Source organism: Amphiprion ocellaris, chromosome 4 (genome assembly GCF_022539595.1).
Source record: "Amphiprion ocellaris isolate individual 3 ecotype Okinawa chromosome 4, ASM2253959v1, whole genome shotgun sequence".
Classification (NCBI taxonomy): domain Eukaryota; kingdom Metazoa; phylum Chordata; class Actinopteri; family Pomacentridae; genus Amphiprion; species Amphiprion ocellaris.
The window spans coordinates 39,578,407-39,603,036 of NC_072769.1; the positions used below are offsets into that span (position 1 = coordinate 39,578,407).

Here is a 24,630-nt window from a genome sequence, read left to right on the forward strand (position 1 = left end):
TAAAACAAATGCAAAGTGATCAGACAGAAACTGTCTTGTTTAACAAAGTGCACAGTTAATGAAAACACTTGAAGAAAACTTCAGGACTGAAAAAAGAAGAGAAACCAATATCATGAGCAACGAGAAAAAAGCCATGTGGAATTATCTGACATCAAACTGTCAAAGTCAAGCCCCTGGGTCATGTTACTTTAGACATTTTGAATATGGTTTAAATAGTTTCTTACAGCGTTGCATTGATTTTTTGGGGGTCATATGGAGCAGAAGAAGTCTGTAGCATTTTCAAAATGTGTTATATTGTCATGGCTAACACTCCAGCTACCATTTGCCCTTTTACACATAACAAGCTGTGATAACATCCATTCTGAGCAATGTTTAGCCCATGAGTCCTTGAAGACCTTAAAAAATGTTTAGACTTGTTTCTCAACCATAGAAAATTCCTGCAAAATCAGAGAGGTAATGCAGTGTCAGAAAAAGAAGCATGTTTTCTGGAAAATGGCCGTGGCACTCTGGTCTCTGGTTTAAATACTAACAACCCTTCAAAACAGCAGTCAAGTCAGGTCGCAGCGTTTCAAGATAAATGGTGGCAGTAGGTTGTTCGTGCATCTTAGATAACTTCTGTTCACTCTAAAATGCTTTGAAGGATAGTATAACGTGATCAGTGACAAGATAAAAACCCCCTGCCTAATATTGTGTAGGTTCCTCTCATGTCACCAGAACAGCTCTGATTGTTCAGGCCATGGACATGGGACATCTGGGGGTGTCCTGTGGGACATTAGCAGGGGATTCTTTGGGTCCTTTGAGTTGTGGCCTCTCAGACTTGTTGTGGCGCATCCCACGGATGTTCAATCAGATCGTGATCTGGAGAATTCGGAGGCTGTATCAATGCTGTGTGTTATTTGTTGGATTCCTCAAGCTATTCCTGAGCAGATTTTACAGTGAGCAAGGCACCTGAGCCATATATGTAGAAAAATGCATTGCAAAACTAAACCAAACCAGAACTGAGCTATAGAGGCTTAAAAGTTCAGTTTAACTGCAGAGGTGAGCATAATTCTCAGTAACTTTCCAGTTGCGTATGAATCTTTTCACAGTACATGTCCCAGTTTGATTCAGTGTGCATGAGAGGTACTTGTTAGTGGATTTTCTTTCATCTGTCTGTTAGAGCTAATCTTATGCTCTTGTTGTGGATATTGACATTTGAATTTGATTGACTGTATGAGCCAGCATAGAGACAGTTGAGATATGAGGAAGTAATTGAAGAAATTTAGTCCAGAATCAATTGATTTGATGAGAAAATATGAGAAAAAAGTGACCAGGTCAAAAATATCTTCAGCTCCAGTGCCAACTTGATATAAAAACTGATGTAAAAAGGCTGCAGATTAGGTCTGTGGGCTTGATGATAGCCTCTATTCAGTACTGAACAATACAGAGAGACAGTCAGTGAAAAGGATACGAAGATCATGACAAAGACAGAGACTGAGTGAGAGACACGGTAGTACAATGCAGCTTCTATCAAGCCTTCTCAAATACCAGGTCAGATGTAATTGCTACCTAAGTCTGCATTCATCTGTATCTCTTTCTTCAGTCTCCTCTTTAAATAATAACCCCGTCTTGGATAAATCAAATGAAATCACACAGAGCTTTGCTGTTCTCTGTCCCTAACCCCTCCTACATCAAGACAATAGTCACTTTTACCTTCTCTCTCTTCTTTCTTCCCAGCTTGCCCTCCCTCTCAGTTTTTTAAAATAATTTTTTCCTTCCTTTTATCCTTCTTCTCTCTTTTCCTTCCTATACTCCAGAGGCCTTATGATCATGAGATGTCCGTAAGTCCATCCCATTCTCCTTAAGGAATGCCTTAAGGTAGTTTAAGTAAGTCCACCTGGACTCGAGGATGAAGCGATTCGGTTTTGGTTGTCAGGGGCCTCAGTGAAATCATAAGACACGTTTTTTGGCTGTTGATCTGATCGTGAACACGATTTTCAGGAGTGCTTTACACAGATTTCTTCAGATGAGGTTAAGGTCACTGTGACCTCCCACCTTATTCTTAGGAACATGCTGTATCAGGGACGCTTTGAGGGAATTTCTTTCAGTTTTGCACATTTGTTACTTGGACTTGTGGATGAACTGATTAGATTTTAGTGGTCAGAGGTCAGTGTGACTTCTTGGCCATTACTCAGTGCATAAGCTAGTTAGAACAAAACTTCACATAAATGCCTAATGAAAACAAAATGGCAAAGTGATGAGATTTAACATCCAACATGTGGAAGGTCAACTTTACTGTGACATCAGAATGCTTTCTAGCTGTTATTCCACATCATTATTCAGGAACAGAAGGAGAGATTATGACTGTATTTCACACTTAGTTGGATACTGATTGGGTGACAACAATGTTAAATCCTCACCTAATATATTCCTTCAAAATCTTTGCTGCATTAAGTACATGAATCTGAACAGACTTGGATGTAATCTGCAACTTCACTAGTTGGTGGAGGCATACAACCTCAAGGTGATTATTCTAGACGTCTCTTGTTTTGGTACATTCTGTGTCATTCTTTGTATCCCATATATTATTTTTAGTTCATTTCATTCCATTTATCCTTGGCTTTAACATTTTCCTAAGGTGAATTCCTGCGATGCTAGACCGTCTTTGTCCTTTCTAATCATTCTTTTTTTTCCAACATCTTTGAATGCAGAAGTGTAACTTGGAGCTCCCACTGGAACTCATTTAACAGATATAGCAGTACCCTGTTGTATTCATTTACTGTTGGTATTGCTGTCATACTTTTACAGCACAGCACATTATTTTTTCATCAACAACAGAAAGCGACCCCCAGAGCACCAGGACTCTAATACTTGACTGATTAAGTCTAAATGTATTAATTGGTGTTAGCTGTAGAGTCATAAGCTGTTTTTAGCTTATTCCTCTGTCTGTCTCTGCATAACAGCCCTGACACACCAATCCAACCATAAAATAATAACGCTGATGAGGACCGACTGAACACTATGTTGCCTCATGCTGCTTCGCTTCATCTGTTGAATCCCAGCTAAAATGGAATTGCATTTTTTTTGTCTGCTACAGCACGGAGTACATTCTGATCTACTCTGTAAATCACGGTTTTCATTTTCTCGATTTCATGATGGCACACGCTTGTTTTGCATTTTTTAAAAGAGCTCTCTTCTGATATTCTTTCAAGTAGGCCTTACTTTGATGCATCCAATCAAGCCGTGGATAAAGAAATAACGTCACCATTCTATAACAGGCAAAGCAGACGGTCACACTGAGCCAGACAGCAGCCTGCTGCTCAACACAGGAGCTATAGTCACCGAGTAACAACCCACATCAGCTTTTCTTCTTATGCCTCCTTCCTATCCAGCTTACGGACATGAACACACATCTTGTCCTTCACCTTGCTGGACAAGCAACCAAGCAAACATTAACTGGTGGAAGGTGCGCAGGCTAATTAGCAGCTCAGCGGCAGCACACTAAACAGCATGTGAACTTACCTGGAAGTGTCGCTTTGGCCCACTTAGATGCTTGTGTGGTGTTTACTTTTCAGTACCGCTAACAACATGCTGTGTGCACTGTACATAGGCACTAGTGAAATTTTATTTACTTTGTAAAATTCTTCTGTTTGACAGTGGCACTCTGCCAGCTTCCAGCTGCTGTCAATCAAACACTGACACGCCTGTCCAGCTGGTGGAGATAAAATGGAGCTTTTCTAATATTTTCCCAAAGACATTTTTACTTCTACCTAATAAAACATTAATAGATTTTAATAGCAATTGGAAACCTCTTTTTCAGTGAAAGTGATTAACATGAGGTCAGTACTTTAATAGTTGCTCTTTCACACTTTCCAAAGCTATGGCTGATGACACCAGTGTGAGGGGAGGTGAACTTGTCATTATTCTCCTTTTGTAGACCAAAGAATTTCTCAGAAAGGCAGCCAGAGCAAACTTTACTACTATATTAAAGAAAGAATAAAATGGAAATCACACTGCTGTGAATTTGTTTTAATGGCTTTCTTTCATCTCGGAATACAGTGTGAAATTTTTGTTTTCCCATATGTTTGACAGCCTGTTTTCTCTGCTGGTTGTGAAAGAAGAAAAGAAAGAATAGAGGGAAAAAGTTCACATTTAACGGGTGAAATCACTGATTCGCTAGACTGAACTGCTGCTTTGACAGCTCTCTCTCTCAGGCTGTCTTTGCTGTCAGTGCAACATGAGGTGCGAAGACAAATGTGTAGAACACAATGAACAATAGTGAAGACATCATGAAAACCAGAGGAAAACGGTCAGCTGCAGACACACAAAGGCTGGCAAATGGTTCCAGACAGTGTTATGTCAGGGTTAAAGTGTCTTCATCACTACTACTTCTATCATTCTGTCGCTCTGTATTTGTCTGTTTCTGCTGTCATTTCTTTCAGTTGTACCATTACAACCATAATCATCTCTGTGTCTATCCTCTCATCCACTCATCTCTCTGTCTGGGATCATTTTGCTGTGTGGTGTTCCAGTCTCACGCCACATAAGTGTTTGAAATAGTCATGAAGGACGAACAGTTTTGATCTGTTGAAAAATCACAGAACACACAAGCATGAATGCACACTCACAACATACAGATGCATTTGTCCATGCTGGTATGCGTCTCTGCATGTCTCAGTGCTTGTGTAGGAGTACGTGGACTATTTTTGTAACTCTTCTGTTTTAAGCATTAGTTGGAGATGAATTAATGAATTCCCTTAAACCACTATTTGCAAAATTCTTCTAGCAAATATCACATGACTCCTGTTCTAACATATTTCATTCTCAGATTGATTTAATTTATCATCAGGCAGCATCACAGCCACAGTACACAGAATATCACGTATGTTTGATTTGGCTTTTACTATAAATCAGTGTTTCAAACTTGACAGTGAAGTACGGCGATGGCCTTTCCAAATTAAAACCAACCAAAAAGAAAACATTGGTTAGAGTTATAATTAAATGAATCAGCTTCTTCTTGATCTTTGACACTCAGAGTTATTTAGCTTGTTTACAGCAATTATGAGCAACTTTGATTCATGATTTTTTTTTGATAAACTTGTTTATTGCAATGTTATGATATTGTGATTTTAATGCTTTCTTCTTTTCCTTCTTTGTTGGCCCGTTTTTACTCATTTTAATTAATGTGCTTGCTTCTGCTGCTTTTCTATTTCACAACAGACTTTAGTGCACAGGCTGCTTCTGACTGAAGGCGACAGTATAGTTTTGTGCTCACTGTCTTCTTCCTCAACACTTCCAGCACCAGTGGCATCAGTCTCCCTCGACCCTACTATATGGCTGATGAGGATGACGAGCGGCCCTTCATCTGCTCTCTGCCTGTTGACAACGGCATCATGTCCTGCTCCGATGTTCCCGCCCGCCGCGAGGGAGGCAGGACATGCTGCCTGGACAAAGACGACGCCCTGTACCGCCAGTCGCTCGGTCTGAGTCCTGAGCCTCTGGCCAATGGCAGCGTCAGTGTAGCCGGCCTGTGTGTCAACTGGAACCAGTACTACACCAGGTGTCATACTGGGTACAGCAACCCTCACAAAGGTGCCATCAACTTTGACAACATCGCCTATGCCTGGATTGTCATCTTCCAGGTGGGTATTTTTGCCATATAAGCAGAGGACCAGTCAGACTGCTTACTTTTAAGTTCAAAACTGCCATTTAATTATTTTATGGTTTAAATTTGATAGTTTTTCACAGTTCATGACAAGGCAGAAACAATATTTTAATATTTTAAGTGATTTCAAGGTTTAGATGAGGCTTTCCAGGTAGTTTTATAGAGTCAGAGCCTTTCTGTATTTAGACACCTTTTCAGAGATAGCAGCAACTAAATTGAGTAAGAGAACATTAATGGCATAATATCATTACACCGAACGGTACTAAAGATATTATGAATACAGATCAGAGTAGTACTGATTACCATCATCCTTTTTTTTTCCTTTGTAAAATATGTCTCTGAAAAACATGGGCAGGAACACAAAATACACTAAACCTGTTTTAATGTACTTGACAAGCTGAAGTTTAACACTTTGGTTGAAGGAATACTTCATACATACTTTCTGGTGGAGAGTTAAATATCTCAACTAAACATTGGATTGCGGCCAGCCACCACTAAGCATAACACCAAGACTGGTAACAGGGAAATAGTCAAAAGGTAACACCTCTTAATCAAGACACTAACTGAAATGTTTAATCTGTACTAAAACTAAATTGCAGAAAAAACAATTACTCGTTTTTACAGAGGGTTGTGTGAAGGCTGTTACTTGGCCATTAACAGTTTCCTGGCAACCAGAGGACACCCAGTCCATTGCATTACCCAGCAAAACATTGCAAATCTTCATTTTTATACTATACACATGGTAAACGTGACATAAACCATGCTTATATAACGGCTTTAAACATGGGTTGTGTTACCTTCAGACAGAGTATTATTACATGTTGTTCCCACCCATATGGTCAGTAATGCTACCCATCTGCTGGCTGCAGCCTTTAAGTTAGAAAAATCAAATTTTTCCTTCCCAAAATCTTGAACTGTTCCTTTAACGCCTGTGTTTTGAGCTGCAGATCAGATTTAGTGTGAAATGGAATTGACTCTCTTTGTTCCTGACTGTAGGTGATCACTCTGGAAGGCTGGGTGGAGATCATGTACTACGTGATGGATGCTCATTCCTTCTATAACTTCATCTACTTCATCCTGCTTATAATTGTAAGTCATGAATGGCTAATTGCCTATTCACCTCATGCCTTGTATTTAGCAGGATTAGGCTACTCTATACAACATAAAGAGGGTGGGGTGCTTAAATAAATAAGATGTGCTCCATTGCATCAGACATTACTTAAGCTATAATAGCAAAGTTTTGTAAGGAAGTTTGCTAATCACTAAGACTAAATTTTGCATGTTAACCTAAAATCATACACTACAGTGGCACCCTTTGTAAACGCAAAAACATCTTCTGTACAGTATGTACAGTTACAGTGTCATAAATCATAAAACAAGACAAAATAAAAGCTGAATTTGTTTAATTTGCAAACATTAAAAAAAGCTGTAATCAACTTGTAAAACATTTTTCCTCATGCCCACAAGTGTTACCAGCACTGGAAAAAACCCTCATGTACTATAGGTATCTTAATGCTTACATTTTTAACTCGTCTCCTATCTACTCTGTCTTTTGGTCACAGTGCTGTTAGTTGCAGATGAGTAAATTATGTTTCTTAGATGCAATGAGGAAGGTAGATTTTTTTTATTTTCACAAAATCTTTTATTTTGGGTGAATTTTAAATGATGTATGAAATATCATGATTTTAAGGTTAGGTTTGGTTAGTCTTTCTAAATTACACTTCCCAGATGAGTAGTTCAATGATAGTTGGAAAGTTGAAAATCCAAAGATTTGTACTGTTTTCAATTTCTGACTCTCATAAAAGGTATCACTTTAGCGATTTCATTCAAAGATAATATGCCTTTTTAACCCACTGCCAGGTTGTGTGGTTTAGAGGGAGAAGTGAAAATCAAACACTCATATACGTGTACTCTTTCTGTGTGTTTCTGTTCTCTGCATACATACATACATACCTGTGCATACACACACACACACACACACACACACACACATATATTCTGTAAGTGTTACAGTGAAAGCTGAGCTCTAATTCCACTCCTTTAGCTTCTGTCAGTGTATGCATGTCGCAGTGGATGTATGTGTGTATGCTTTTGTGAGTGAGCGCTGAGGCGTGTTTTCTCCAGTGTATTTCTCTTTTAGTCCGTTAGAGAATGTGTGTGTGTGTGTGTGTGTGAAAGTGTTATCATAATACAGCGTGACTGCCAGTCCCAGCTACTTCCACAACCCAGGCGCCGTCTTGTCTTTTTTATTACACTTTTAATTGCCTGTTCAGATTCAGACACAAGCCCTTCTTCTCTCACCAACACTTCCTTCATCCTTGACTTCTTTTTTTTCTAACATTACTCTTACATGCCTCTATCTCCCTAAATATGTCAATCTCTGCTATCGATCTACTCTCCACTCCTCCCTCTTTCATCCGTCTTTGCCCTATCCATCCTCTCTGAATTTCACTCTTTTCCTCTGCCTCCTTTGGTCCCTGCTTTCCTTTTATCTCTACCTCCTTCCTCCCTCTCTTCTTACACTCCTCTGCTGCCTTCATTTCATATCCCCATCCTCACTGAAGTGCATACCATCATTCATGCATCTGTCAGTCTACTCATTATTCACAGTCACGCAGAAACATGCACACAGTGCCACAAACAAACACACCATGCATATACATTTATTTACACACACAGAAAAAGCTCTTTCCCAGATTTGCTCTAATACATTGTTGTCTGCATCAAGCCCCTAAAATTGCCTCGCTACAGATGATTTGTGTTATAATGGTTGCCTCGTTTTCATGTGGAAGCATCACTGAGGACGGAGGGATGGAAGAAGGAGGAAAGAAATGAAGGAATTAACCAAAAACGGCAGTAAAGGTTGGTAGAAAGTAAGAACCCAAAGAAAGATGATGAAATGGGAGAGGAAATAGAGGGAAAGGGGGAGTAGATAGATAGATGGAAATGCAGATGAGGTGTGGTAAGACGGGAGAAAGATGGCGGGTGAGGGAGGGAAGAGGGACGGATGGATCGATGAAGAGAAGAAACCAGGAGGTGGTGATGGACTGGAGTGCCGGCATGAAATCAGAGAGAGGATTGGAGGACGAGTGAGAGGAGGCGACCACATGTTGGCCTCTCTCTTTGATCCTAAGTGAAATGTTATTAATTAAAGTGAATCCCTCAGCGTGTCCTCTGGGCTCACATGGCTGGAACAGACTCACTGATCACAGCATCAGGTTGAACAGAGCTTCACACAATATGTCGTTCTGTCCCCCAACCTTCTGCATTATAATACTTTAGTGTTGTTGCAAGGCAAAGGAGGGAAAGTTTATAAATAGAGAAAGTATAAAAATGTAAATGAGGTATTACATATCTAAAAATGTCCTAAACTTAAATACATTTCTGGAACACACATTTGAACATTGGCTAGGACCAGCTTCAAATTTAGTGTGTAGTGCAGAGTAGTTTTATAGTGTAAGTGTTAGAGTTGTGTGTAGTTTGGTGTACTCAAGCTGCAGCATAGACAAAGGGCTGACCAGACCTCATTGATCTGCACATTCAGTCAAAGTAGAGTGAAAATAAATGTCAATTTGAAGCAGAAATTGATTATTTTCATCAAAACAAAATAATAATTCTAAATTTAAAACTTTGACAAACAGAAATGAGTTTTTAGGGGTTTAATCTTCGGCTGGAGAATCATTTTACTTACATTAACAACTGAGGAAACAGCTACCTGTCAATGCTTTCTTATCCTTTGTTACCATCTTTTGCTTTGTGGGCATTGGTTGTTTAAATTTTGAGAATTCTGGGCTGCTGCTTAGGGAAGTGAATGGCTGCTGATTGTTGGGACAAGGTTTGAATATTCACAAAACGTTAAAATTTGCATCACCTGGCCTTTCCTAATGGTGATTATGAACAAATCATAATACCAACAAACTAGTTAAGCTCTGAGACTAAGGTCAATACTATTTGAGTGAGAACAATTCTCCAGGTGCCTAAGGTTTTGTATGGTCCTCTTTACCATTTTTGTCTCTAAAATTGTGCAGAGCAAAAATCATACACTAACTTTGCCTAAAATATTGAAAATAATTTATTTTTAACTTTATGCCTTTATCAGTTCACCTTCAGCTGACTTACTGTAAACAATTAGCTCTGCACAATCAGAGAAATTTGGACCAGGGAGGACCAAAAATCTGTGTGTGTAATTAAGATGCTAATATCAAGAATGTCAGCTTGTTAACCTCTGGTATTGCAACATGATAATGTTAACACTGATCATAAAGTACCAGTGAGTGTGACTTCAATTTAGTCATCTGTTACAGAGAAGATGAGTAAAAACATGTAACCTAATGATGCTAGATGAAAAGTCATGTGCAGCTGAAGGACTAAATGAGCTCACAGCCCTTGGGATAAGTAACCACATCTGCATTCGGGGTGTTTTTCCTCTGGCTGGTATCTGTCAAATCCCAATTAACAATATCTACTTGAACTGTCCACCCATTATGCATCCCCTGCATCATAATCAACCTCAGTGCTAGAATTAAAACACAAAATGCTTCTTCACATCTCCCCTCCGAATATCTACTAATGCCTGAAACATCTAAATGAGGAAGCAAATCTTTACTATTTTCAGTGTCTGGCTATGAATGTGTTATAATCCTTTATATTTTAGACTAAACATCATAGCTGGATTTCGCTCCCTGCAGTCGTTACATATCGGCCTTTTTCCCCCACAGAGAAAGGATTTGACAGTCAGGCTGTTGTCGGCTTTGTTACAGCGTGTTTCAAGGCTTGTCTCACTAACAGACTTAGTTGAGGAAAGTGATTTAGGCATTACTGGGCACATGTTAAAAGTTCTGTTCATACCCCAGCTTGTCCTCATCTCACTGGCAGACAGATGAGGAGACTTTTAATTATGTTTTCTTTAATTCAGCATGACACTGAGTACTGGGAGATGGAAGGCAGCGAGCAACGACAACTGAGACAGATAGAGAGAAAGGAAGGAGCAAGAAGGAAGAGGGAAGTTCAGGTTGTATTTAGATGCATTGATAATTTCACTCACGTAACATACGTGCATATTAAGTGTGTTAAATTGAATTGAACTGAGAGAGAGAGGTAGAGCAGGTGGAAGAGTGACTGATATGAGCGAGCGCTAGAAGGGAGCTAGATGAAAACAGCGATGAAAGAGAGACGGAGAGGGAGAGTGACAGATGGAGAGACAGATGAAAAAGTATGGAGAGAGTTAGAGAGATGCTTTGTAGTGATTACCGTCATGTAGAGCAGTTTAGACAAGAGGACTCGGTGGAATTAAAGGCTTTGCATGGAAAATGGCTTGGCCCTGCAGAGTTAAGGTTTAACATCCAGAAATGCCATCCTCAACCTGTTTTGTTACAGAGCTGCACAGTGCGGTAAGCCTCTTGATCTGACACTGTTTAATCTCCACCTTTGCGCTGGCTTACAGTATATCTGGTGTTAACATGCAGCTCATACACAGAGACTGATACGTACATATGATCGTTAATGTCCCCACTTTTATAGGATTCACAAGAAGCACAGAAGATTAGTCAGTTTACTCAAGTACTCAAGTACAGTTTTAGAGTACTTACATTTTACTTAATACCTCTAGTCCACTACAGTCCAGGGGCAAAAATAGTACTTTTTACTCCACTGCATTTGATAGTATGTGTTTTTCTGGGATACGGGCTTTCCATATATTTTCTTTAGCTCAAGAATGTTAAACAGAATGAAACCATATGTTGAAATGTTTATTTTAGCTATCATCAATCACAGGTTGACCTGTGGGTTAACCTAAAGGGACTAGGGACCTCCTGGCTCCCTCTTTCTCTCTTTGTTCTTCGTACGTGATGCATCTTAATGTATGCCAGATGTTGAAACCTATAAAGATCTAGTCATTGTAACTCTCTTCATTCATTCACCGCATGATGCTTGAATCACGAGCTCGTCCGTATTAAATGTACTCTTAATTTGATCTACCTGTGTCATCTCTTCATTGATGAACATCCACCTTCAGATCAACATCATTTCAGCATTCATCTGATGTCTTTAATTACCAGTTACTTTACATAGACAGATTAACCCTGAGAGTCCCACAGAATCACTTTGCATCCAACCTACAGTTACAACCTACATAGAAAACGGTTTATTTATTTTTATTTTTTATTTTTTTTAAAGACAGCCTGTTTTGGGGTTGAGAGGGTTTCTTTGTTTTTATTTTATTCATTTGGGGATATATTTTTTCCCCCTTTTCTCCTTGCGGGACTAATAAAAGCTATTCTATTCTATTCTATCGCTGCCAGCAGAAGTTGAAGACACACTAACTTGCTCTGTTTAGAAAGGTAGTTAATACGTTATCCACTGTGTCCTTCTAAAACAACTACATGTAGTGCAACATTAGCATTTATTTGGAGCCCAGTTGACTTTATTCACCAGTTAGTCACTAGATTTATTTGGTCACATAGTGTACTGTGCAGTAGCTGCTGGCAGTTGCTGCAAACAGAGTTAATATGAACATCAAACTGAGCAGTAACACTAAAACAAAGTGCAAAAAGAGGCTTGAAAGATTTGGTGAGGTACAAGCCTCCTCGGTATTTCTCTGTATGTATCGCCTTTCATGCTGCATGCACTTTGTCTTGTAAAACTGGAGCAGCTGTAGCATTTTGGAGTCATGGTAATTCTTTCCTTCGCTGTCATTCACACACACTCATTGCTTCTCACACATAGCCACTCTGCTGCAATCAGTAAAACTGCACACACATACACACACGTGCACACGCACACACTAATCTAATTGTATTTCAGCAGCTCCAGCAGAGTGTGAGTATAAATATTTGATGGGATCAGTGAGGGTGCTGAACGGGTGCTGGGACCCAATGCCTCCTTTTCTGTCCGTAAGTCCAGTGATCTGGCTTTAAAACCGAGCAGTCTGACCACAAATCTCTGCTGTGAATCAATGAAGAGCAGCCTTACACACAACACACACTCCCATACACACCGACACATGCTGACACACACATACATCCTTTCTTCCATAGCTTTTGTCACCAGATGGAGAGCAGAATGGGGTTATCAGGATTACAATCACTATTGATCACAGCCCCAGAGAGCGCTAGACTTCATCCTCCTTCCCACCTTCTTGCTTTCTTTCTTCTCCTCCTCTTTTTCCACATCAGCTCTGTTTCTCTGGGTGGCCTTGCCCTTTTCCTTCTCCTTCTAATTCTGTTTCACCTGCTATGTTGTGGAAAGCGAGCCCAAGACATCAAACATGCAGAACTGCCACAAAGCATGCATTTCAGTTTCCTCACATCTCCAAAAAATTCATCAAACATTTAAGCAATGAGCAGTTTTTTCAGCTTGGCCTCATAGCAGATTATTTTGATTGCACAAAAAAGTGGGTTTACTTAAAGAAATCATTATGTGAATTCAACAACAATGAAAAGTAAAGATGAATGACAAAAAAACAATAATTTTTTTTTCTGTGCTGACCCTCCAGCTCTATTTTTTCTAGTCTTTCTCTTGTTAACTCACCAAACTTTCTTTTGCTTACAATCCTTTCTTTATTAATCGTGGATAATAAAGTTTAAGGCCAAGTTTCATCTGCGCATGCAGTCGTCTCTCAATCCCAGCCTGTCTACAAACAAGTTAGATAATGTTGAGGAGTTGTGTAGTGGTTGGTTTGTTCTTTGAAATAGACTGTTTCACGTACTTGTCCTTGAGAAAGAATGGCAAGATAAAAGAAAACTTTTGAAATAACTACAGACTTTTTGAAGGGAATACAAACTGCTTAGATAGTAGGACAAGTGACAGGCTGCTGCAAAAATTCTGATTTTATTTTTATTCAGATTATTATTGTTTTGATTTTCTGTTATCAGTGTTTTCAATTACCCCGATCTTCTTCATCATCTGCCAATTGCTAGTGTTTGGAAAAAAAAGTAAGATTAACAAATGGAAATGCACTTTGGTAGACTTTAGAATCAGATATTTTATAACGCAATAAACAAGATGACCTTGTGTACTCATGGTTCAAGCAGGAGAGTTTTGTGTAGATCTGTGTCCAACTGTGAGTCATCTAACATTGTCTATGGAAAACAAACTAAAATTTTTCCTTCTGAAAATGAATAGCTCTCCCTACTTTGCAAATCTCTGATAATGGCTCCCACTTTGGGTGTAATATGTGAGATTTTAGTGATAAGAGAGGCAATTATTGGTGGCTGTGAGAAATGTTTTTAACTTGTGTCCAAATTCACATCCCTTTCTCTCTGCTGAATTGCTGTCAAAATATTTATTGCAGTGAGAGATAGCACTCATAAATAAACAACACAAAGTAATCCACAAGGCTTGACCTTTCTAACAGTGCTAGTTCCTTGATTGTGCGATGTCAGTGATTTAAAAAAAAGTGTAAAAAATAAAATATTCTGAAGTTTATATCAAATTTAGATTACAATCTACATATAGCTGTACATCTATCTCCACACCCATAGCTGTTAATAATGACAAAGAGAGAGAAACTGTGTCACAACCACAGTAAATGAAGCATTGTGGTGCTCATTAGATGCCCCGGCCTACGAATTACATTCTCCAGACATAAGGAAACACGTTTGTTTGGTACAGACTGCAGCATGAAGCACATCATCATTTTTAGATGTATTTTTTTCATTGTAAAAGAAATGTAAACACAACCATTCGCACTGAAACACTGCTTCACATCACAATATGTTTTTTTGCATACATTCACAGCCCGAGTAGGAGACAAACGTTTGCCTCGGTTATCACATCGGCAAGTATGGCTACTGTCTGTAAACACGTCAGTGAATAAAGTATAGACATTTGTCTTCTTAAGGCTTGAAGCACATATTTTTCTCAGTTTCTCCCAATATCATGGTTCAGTCTCCCCAACACATTTAGAAGAGGAGATTTCTACTGCCTGTATTTTATGCCGATATGAAATAAATATTGTTGTCCTTAATATAAAGGCTAGCATAAAACATCTGGAAGTATCATCATGACAAATAATGAGAGATTTGGAGAGCCTGAAGTGTTCTGAAAAAAACAAGATACAACATGTATAGTTAGCCTTTAAGATGATGGAGTCAACAGCTTAATAGTAAAAGTAAAAAGGTTACCCATAGATTAGCCCCTAATGATCATAGAAAAAAGAAAACAAATATTAGGGCTTGGAATTTAAACAGCATCAATACAGCAAATATGTTCACTTTCCCCTCCTGCAGTTCAATACTGGTTGTTTTACACTGATTAGCTTTGCTGATTGCAGCAGCAAATTAGTGCCAAGCTTTCAAGAGAAAAGGTGTGACTTACACTTAAGTAGCTTCAATGTGTCACTGAAAATGCATCAGCTTTGTTTGCAGTCATATTGTAGTGTTTTATCTGTTGGACTGTCCATCCAAGTAGCAACAGCTGAACAGCTCTGGCTTCAAGCTGTCTTGCTGAGAGTTTTTAATTCAGTCTCATTCACAGGCAGAAGCTGGCCAGATTAGGGGTCTAGGAGAATTTTACAGGAAATTGTAGATCATTGCAGATACTTGAAAAGGACTAATTATCTTTTTAGTGGCTAAGGTTATGATGAGATTACTGATAGGCCTTTTGAACTGATTACAGACAAACAATTTAAATCTTAAACAATCTGATCAACTTGGATTCTAAGACATTAATGGAGAAGATGCTCAGCAGTGGTCAGTGGTCGTATGAAACAGCCTTTAGCAGTCCAGCAGCCATTGTCTGTAAACAGACAGATTAAATACTGTGTGCTTGCCTATCATCTTCCCAGGTTGGTTCTTTCTTCATGATCAACCTGTGCCTCGTGGTCATCGCCACCCAGTTCTCAGAGACCAAGCAGAGGGAGCATCAGCTGATGCAGGAGCAGCGAGCTCGGTGCTCGTCCTCCTCCACCCTGGCCAGTGAACCCGGAGACTGCTACGAAGAGCTCTTCCAGCTCGTTTGCCACGTCTTGCGCAAGGCAAGGAGACAAACTGTTGCCCTTTTCAACACCCTGCGAGGGAAACCTCGTGGCTTTCGTGGTGTTGGAAGAGGTAGAGTTGGAGGGGAAGGGAGGGAGAGGAAGGCCAATGGACGTGGAGGACGTGAGAGAAGAAGAGAGGTGTTGAAGCACGGTATGTTACTGGAAACATTTTAAAAGAACGTAATATTAAAATGCATGCTTTAGCCGCTAAAACTTTAACACCATCCATTTGCATCCTGTCAGGTCCTCCCTGTCCCCATCATAATAAACCAGACCACGCGTCATCCTCTGAGCCCATGGCCCTCACTGCTGCCTCCGCCACAGATGGCTGCCCTCAGTGTGCAGCGGCGCTGACGCTCGCTGATGGGGTGGGACCAGCTCGCAGTGCAGCCAATGATGAAGCAGAGGAGGGTGCTGTTGAGGAAACAGACAGGGAGGATGTACAGTCCGGCGGTAAAGAGAAGGCCAAGAAAGGCCTCGACAGTGCAGGAACTAACGTGGGATGTAGCCCTAAGAAGCGATGCAAGGAGCTATGGTACGAGATTAGGACGAAGCTGTGGGGCATCGTGGAGAGCAAGTACTTCAACCGAGGCATCATGATCGCCATCCTGATCAACACCATCAGCATGGGCATCGAGCACCACGAGCAGGTACAGCTAGCATTTTCTGCATTTCTTATGTTACTAATGTTCCTTTTTCTTTAACCACATGCTCAAAAAATAATTCAAAGTACCTGTTCCGCTCAATTAAATGCATGGTTGCAAGAATTTCAAAAATAAATATAATGTGTTTAATAGGTTGGGTTGACATAAGACTGTTGGTAATTTCATCAGTTTAGTATTATGTATAGCTTAAACTCAACTTTTTGTTTTAGTTGATTGAAAGCTACATTCATGTTGAGATGATTAAATGAAATTGGCTTGATAATTTAACTTCACCTTGAGTTGAAAGTTTAAAGTTCCCCCTCTAAGTTCACATGCCAAGACGAGTTCAGACAGTTAAGACTGGCAATTAAAAATTGTTTTAATTCCCTAACTCATTGTATTTTGGGGGGCTGAACTAAGTATTATTAGACATTGTCATAACTCTATAAGATTGATGAAAACATTTTGGTTGTTTTTTTTTTAGCTCAAACACTGTTTTTTAGAGTGCGCCCTCCTTATATTTTCTCCTTCGTTTGTGAAATCGATGTAATTCTCTCTCCTCTTACTTTGTGTCTTTTAAACCTTTAATCTGTCTCTGGTGCTCCAGGAAATCTACAGGCTTTGCCCCACATGTTCAGTAAATTTGCACAGCAAATCATCTTTCTTACATGCCTTTTCCTCCTTTTTGATTTTGTAATACCTATCAAGTGTGACTCCACAGCCTACAGGACAGACATGTCTACGCTCAGGTTAGGCAGCAGGATGAAGGTAGGGTTGAGAGAATGAGAGAAAATGATCACATGGTGTGAATGTGAACTTTGGTTCAGATCACATCCACCAAGCTCTCCAAGCAATAAAAAATAAAAATAAAATTATACTCCATGTTCTTTTCCAACTTGCATTTTTTCTGTTTCCTGTCTCTTTCTGTCACTCTGCTTTGTGAACTCTTTGTCTTTCTATCAATATTTCCCGCTCTCGCTATACCATCGCCCACTCACGCCTGCCACCGTCGCAGTGGTGGGTCGTCTCTCATCTCAGGGTTGGCTAAAAATAGAGAGAGACAGAAAGAGAGTGGCAGAGAGAGACTTTGCTGCCTTAATGGGAGGGAAATAGTGAGCTGGAATGTCTGCGGTTCCACTGCCTGCTTGGCAATCCGGAGTCATGCCTCCCTCTGTTTGAACAGCGGTATCAGAGGCTTAATCTGTCTCATCACTGTGATCCTCTTCCTGTAGAGAGTTGCTTCCACCTGTTCTACAACACCTATGGTTCTTTAGATTCCAGTGTTTTATCAAGTCATATTCAGGCCACTAGCTACCTTGGCTGCTTTGGCAGACAACCAGACATATTTTTCAGAGCGAAGTGTGATTCAGACATGCCTCTATATATTAATGTGACAATAGTGACACCACACTGTACTGAACAGAAATTAGCCTTTTTTTTCACTGAAACTAAAATGATGGCTATATTTAAAGTATCAGGTTTCACTCTTCCCAGCTAATCAATACAGTCAGTCATTCAGACAACATAGATTTCCTAGTTCACTGAACTATATATGGGTAGCCCCTGCATAGGAAATCCCACAACAGTGGATTGCACCTGAAAGAAAATGCACAAACAACCAGAACTTATTGTATCAACTTCAGTTGTTTTCTTGCATGACTTTTGGAGTTAATACTAGGAATGCTGGTGATTCATTGTTCATTGGTTGTCGTTATAAAAATCATAATCTAAGCAATTAAAAATCTATTAACGCTTAAGGCAGAAGACGCGCATTTCAACAAATGAAATGTAGATTAGCTTGTTGTACCTGGTTGCACTGCTAGGTGGATCCTCTTACTGTGTAATAAGGTGGAAGACTGCAGCTCATTTGCTGTGTTTAATACTGTATTACCTTGAGGCGGTGGTCATTCAGGGAAGAAATTATTTGCTTAGCTCAAGACGTGTCATCTTGCTAATTGATTTAGATTTTCTGATATAAGCGCTGATAATGTATTGGTTGGTAAAGAATTTAAATGTGGTAATCAGTCTAGTGCAGTCAAACGTGTCGATGTGGACTTCCTTACATTTACATTATGAACTGACAGCTTTTTTTTGGGAATGACCCAGCAGGTGGTAATTACATCATCAAATTAACACAAGCGTTTTTTCCTTTTCTTCACCTGTGTTAAATCTGGAATATCCCACAAACGTAGCTAACAATAGATAGTATTGCTGAATATAATTTTCCGGCCGTAAGTTAAACTAAAAAAGCAAAACTCCTGAATGCACTGAAATAAACATTTGTGCAATGTATGACTTATAAAAATTAGGTTATTTGTTCTCTCAGATGTTACATGGACTCACTTTTGCAAGTGGAATGTGTAGGATTTAGTGGCATCTGCATGTAAGTTAGCAGACTGCAACCAAATGAATACCCCTCTTCTTACCATCCTTTTTTCAATCATGCAGGAGAAGTTACAGTGGCTGCTGAAAACATGAAAGGGCCTCTCTTGTGGCAGTGTTTGGTTTGCCTATTCTTGTCTACTGTGGAAAGAGGGTGGTGCCATTTGGACTCCATGGAAGGACCTGCTCCCACTGTGGTTATAAAGGGCTCGTTCAGATCTAATAAAAGCATACCGATTCAATTTTTTATTGGGTTTTTTGATGATTATACACTAATAAAAACACAATTCTGAGTATATTAGATTCCCTGCTACCTACACACTGATCATTTAAAGAAATCTGTAATTTTTGTGACATGTTGTAAATGTTCAGTCATACAAAAAACATTCAATAGATTTTAATAATTCCCAGGATGCATTTGTCAGAGCACTCAGGCACCGTGTGCCTTAAAACAAATGGTATGTGGCCCTTTTGGAATTACCTGGTTTTTGACATTAATTAGTCATAACGTGGCTTGATTTTAACATAAGTCAAAAGTAGATCAACATCACAAACACAAAAGCTAGCAACAACAAATATAACATTTTCTGTCTGCAGTGAACACAGTGAATGTCCCATTGGATTTAGTAAGTGATCACATCTACTTTGGCAGCAATAACAAGTCATATTGTAGTGGTAGTATCATCCTGTTCTGTTATCCCACCATGAAAACTATCTGAGAGTACTTCAAACCTTTCTAGCTTCATGTAAATCATAAGTTTTTAATAATTGTTGTGAATAGCAAACACAAATGCTTGGGTGTTTTTTAAAAGTTAAAGTAGCTCTAACCCACACCTTCTTGTTTATTGATTGGACTCCAGGTATACCAACTCCTGACTCCAGTTAACTTTTGTTGATGTTTTGAGATTAGGGTTCATGTCCTTGTTACAGCCTACACCATTAGTGTTTGCATATAATACTAAATATGGGCAAGAACAGTGATTTATGTGTTAGTTAAAACAGATTGTTCATAATTGTAATTTTGATGCGAATCTGAACAGATTTTAAGAGTAATTTCCACATAAAATCATTCCAAAGCATTCACTTCTCTTGCCACTCTATTTCTCCCCGTTGAACTGGATGAATTGCTCAAGTGAGAAGACACTTGAGAGAATTCAGCAGCTGTTTGGGAATTAATAATGCATCAGCATGACAGTCACTCTGGAGATTAGACAGGGATGGATGGAGATCAAATAACACTGCTAAACGATTGTCTTTCTCTGCCAAAATGTCAAGATTGAAAGTAAAAGGAAATGACTGGAATGATATTGTTGGAGCAGCCATGGTCACAGTCTGGTCAGATATGTTTGTTGGCTGTCAAATGCAAACTGAAATAACTTAAGAGCAGATACTGACTATATCTGGTGATCATAAGCAACAGTAGGTTGTCATTTAGAGTCACATTGGTTTGTCAGTTACTGAGACTCTGCATGTAAAATTTAATTTACTTCCACCATTACCTGAGGATTATTGGAAATAACACAAGGACCACCTGATTAGATTTTAGCAGTGATGTGCCTTATAGTCTGGATCCACAGATTTGTTAAAGATTTCTGTATCATGGTGAGATAGCAATCATGTCATCGTCAGCAGGCAGCTGACGTAGCATTCACTTGTTGTCATATTTACAGTGACACCGTGTTACGATCCTACTACAAATCCATCGCTGAGGGTTTATCGGGACTTATCCGTTGGAATTGATCCAAGGAACAATTGATTAAATTATGAGGGTGTTTCTGAGTCCCATCAATTCCCGCCGCCTGCTACATATTTAGGTCACATGATTTGGTGTTCATACATAACGTACACATTTCTTGTTAATTCTGTGTTAGCCAAATTACTCTTAAAAGACTTTAGGTTGTATTAGCATAAGGTAAAGAATTGTGTTGTATGTATGTGCATACATGCAGCAGTTTTAGTCTGGTATCTTTCATTTAGTTCACTTAACAAGTGTAAGATGTTGACTTTTCTCAATCAACAGCAAATCCTCAGTGTGATATCAACCCTGTGCTTTTCGTATTTTGTTCCATACATCAGCCGACCGGAAAACACTACTCTTTAGATCTGTTCCCAGGTCTGGAGTAATGAGACAGCAGTAATGGATCTCCAGGGGCTGCCGACACTGTTCGGCTGCTCTGGACACTGGTGGGCATACATCATTAGCCCATGTTTTCACATTGCTAAACACTCATTAGGAGTGACAAGCACACACTTTACAGCGGTACAAACAAGCGCACAAATGCACACAGATAGACATGTAAATGCAAAACACACAATGCTTATTGATTCTGGGGTGGTCAAATGTCAGAAGTGTCATTGCTGAAGTTACAGAGGAACTCTAGAATAGTGATGTGCTGAAAAATCATGATTGTGCCAAATTTAGTCCTTTGGGGGTGTGTGTGTGTGTGTGTGTGTGTGTGTGTGTGTGTGTGTGTGTGTGTGTGTGTGTGTGTTCCTCATCTTGAGACAGAAACTGAAAAACAACAGAAAAAGAGAGAAGAACTCAAATAGCGTCAGAGACAGCAGAACAGAGATACTGATGTAGAGACTGACAGCAGCATACAATGGAAGGCAAAAGATAAATACAACCAAGTGCTCCTACCAACATTCAAGTGTGAAGAAGAATTAGTGGACTTATTTAAATACTGTCAGCGTGTTCAAGTGCTAATTATTACTTCAGCAGTAGAACAGCAATCCAAGACTGAATGGATATATTACATCACTGCTCTCCAGACCTTTCTTTGGAACATAACTTTAGTCTTTGAGCTGGTCTTCAAGGTGGACTGAATTCTGTATCTCTTTTCTGGTAGCATCGGCAACATTAATAACTGATGACAGATTATTATGTTTTGTTTGCCTGCTTCTTGCTGCTGTGCTGGATTGGAGCAGATAGTAGGCCTCAGGATGTCAGCTCAGAACAGACAATATTTGAACAACACACTATTTCACTGCTTGTTAATATATAAAAAAGGAAAAAGGAAAATAAAAATTCCTAGTTACTGGGAACAAAACATCCTCCCTGCCCTTTTTTTCCAGGGGGATTTAAGACATGATAGTTGAGCATTCTGGTTGATTGTTAGTAAAATGACTCATAAATAGATAAAAGAACAAGCATAGTAGTAGATTGCACATGTTAATTTACCTGAAATGTGATTATAACTTTTGGTCATTATTGTTTTATCCGCTATTCTTTAGTTTTTCAAATCCAGTTTAATTCCTGTTTGCCACTGTGTAGTGGTCCTAAAGCATATACGATGGCAACTTGATTACCCCATTGGTCATGTGTCAAATAGCTGGCTAGCTTACTGCTAACTTTTATCTTCCCTCAACCTCTAAAACCTCTTGGCCCCTGTACAAATGATGAATCCTATTAATAACACAATGCAGTCTCGTAGAGCTGAAGTTTACATTTGCTCTCCAGTGTTTTCTGTTCATTTTTGTATCCACTCTTCCAGTCTTCCAGCTACTGCTTTAACTTGTCCTTTTTCTCCTTTTTCTCCTTCTCTCTCATGTCTTTGTTTTCCAATTTCCCCTGGTTTTATCTCTCTCTATGGTCTGCCAGCCAGAGGAACTCACAAATGTTCTCGAGATCTGCAACATCGTCTTCACCAGCATGTTTTCCTTGGAGATGATCCTTAAACTCACAGCTTTTGGCTCCTTTAACTACCTGAGAAACCCCTACAATGTCTTTGATGGAGTCATTGTCATCATCAGGTACAAGTGAAACGCTGTAAAATGGGCATTTGCTGTGACTGTTTCCTGCACTTTCACACTGCATACAGTAGAGGCCCACATTTCAGGCATTGTTCTGTTTTAAACCATTAAACGGTTCAGATGTCCTGAGTTTACTGTATATATGTTGAAACTGGAAAAAAAGTGGCTTTAAGTAGAAATTATTATATTCCTCAAATGCTGACTGATGTAATTCAGCTATCATACTTGTTTTTTGGGGGTTTGCCAGAATGTTGTGGGAAGAGGTCATGCAGTTAAATTATTTAAGCTTTGTCAAACTGTTGTCTACCTTGTTGACATATACAACCTTTACTGTATGGATTTGGATGCCAAAGCGTCAGACAGCAGCAAACAGGTTTTGTCAGTTGTTGTTTGTGCCTACAGCTTCAGGTGATTGGCTATGCCTTTGATCTGCTGGCATTTTTTTTTCTCCATTTCATCTGGTTAGGCGCTTTTGTCTGTGATCCCCATTATAACCCTGAGATCAAATACACATCAAAGCAGCTGAAACTGAACAAGATCAAATGTGCAGCCCATCATAGAAGATACATGTTGATTGAACATATCTACATCTGTGTTCTTATCTCTTGCAACATGACCAGTTTCCCTCTCTTCATCTATCTGAATGTCCTCAGCTATTCATACAGAGCTGCTCTGTATAAGTGCTCCTATTCAATGTTTGTCTATAATAGCCGACACTATTTTGATATGCTGAGTGGAGCCTTTGATAGCTTGCACCATCAGAAGACAAATTTCTTTAAAGCCAGATTTTCCATGAGGGAACGGTTCTCTGTTCCTAATAAATATCAACCAGAACGCAAAGGGAGAGAAGGTACAAGTTCAGTGATCCTCCTGCTGTGGTTGTTCTGCAGCAGCAAACAGTAATTAACACATTTAATTAAAACACTTTAGGCAAGAGATTGACGCAGTGTCCAAAACTTAAGAAAGCCTCAGAAGTGGATATTTTAATTACTGGAACATAAGATAAACCAAGCATTTTCCCAAGAATTAGTCATGTACTCAGCTCAAATCACTGAAAAGTTGAGACAGAGCATTTATCAGTTTTAAAAATGAATTTACACAGCGATGCATCCTGGAGACACATGTGACTGACAATGAACCAGAACACCACTGGCCATGTATGACATGACAATCCACTGTAGCTGTCTGCTCACTTCTGATGAAGAAAATGACATCTGAGAAACTGCAGTTTGATTTTTTTTTTTCAGGAATTCTGACTCATTCTAGTTTCCCACTTCTTTCTAATTTGAAAATTCTGTATACAAATACACTTTGCGTAGGCAAATGATGTCTGGAATATCATCCCTTTATTCTAGAAATTGAGTTAATTAATTTGTTAATTTAATTATTAATTAGTTAATTTGTGTTGACTGCTGTTTTTCCTTCATCTTACCTTTATTATACTTCCCATTTACAGCTTTTCTAGAAAGTAATAACTTTAAGAATTATTAATTTGGATATTAAAAAACAAAAGAAGTCATAACATAATTTACAATTTTGCTTCTCAATTTTTATATAAAATCATATATTTGATCGTTTTATATGAAATATCATTGAAAGAAGTAGCACTGATAGTTGCTTAATGATTTATTGGCGCCTCTTTAATATTGCTGTGTTGTCGTTGTGGTTTGTGTTTCTCCCCTCAGTGTCTGTGAGATTGTCGGCCAGTCCGATGGCGGTTTGTCTGTGTTGAGGACCTTCAGGCTGCTGAGGGTGCTGAAGCTGGTGAGATTCATGCCAGCTCTGAGGAGACAGCTGGTGGTCTTAATGAAGACCATGGACAACGTGGCCACATTCTGCATGCTGCTCATGCTCTTCATTTTCATCTTTAGGTAAGGAGGTATTGTATATAGGCAGGATGTGGACATTTGTATTGGTCTGACTTGTACTGATGCAGAGATTACAAGAGAATCTGTACAAAATTCTCTTGTTCTTTATCATTCTTGTGTTTTCACAGTGTTTTTAGTTGTTTTCAGGGAGACAACTATGAAAGAGGTCTTTGTTTACCCTCCGCTTTTATACGAGTATATGTGCGTTTGCATGTGCTGGCTTGTGTCTTTTTCAAAGTTCCGTTCACCTGCTTAATAGCCACCACTGAAGTGCAGAAGGTCATAGTGTTCCACAGCAGCTATTAACCCTGGGTGCAAAATAACAAGCAGGCACTTGGAGATCTGGTTAGGTTTTAACAAGCA

General features: G+C 39.3%; 1 protein-coding gene across 4 annotated transcripts in view; it reads left to right on the forward strand.

The window, feature by feature from the left end:
* The window catches only part of LOC111587353 (voltage-dependent T-type calcium channel subunit alpha-1I-like), a 277,496-nt gene that overhangs the window by 176,743 nt on the left and 76,123 nt on the right, over window positions 1-24,630 (forward strand). For all 4 annotated transcript variants that reach the window (XM_055010174.1, XM_055010175.1, XM_055010173.1 and 1 more), the window contains exons 7-12: window positions 5,279-5,621; window positions 6,641-6,733; window positions 15,429-15,771; window positions 15,864-16,270; window positions 22,248-22,399; window positions 24,085-24,270. In XM_055010174.1, the coding sequence (XP_054866149.1) occupies window positions 5,279-5,621; window positions 6,641-6,733; window positions 15,429-15,771; window positions 15,864-16,270; window positions 22,248-22,399; window positions 24,085-24,270 (1,524 nt within the window). The remainder of the gene's footprint in view (window positions 1-5,278; window positions 5,622-6,640; window positions 6,734-15,428; window positions 15,772-15,863; window positions 16,271-22,247; window positions 22,400-24,084; window positions 24,271-24,630) is intronic.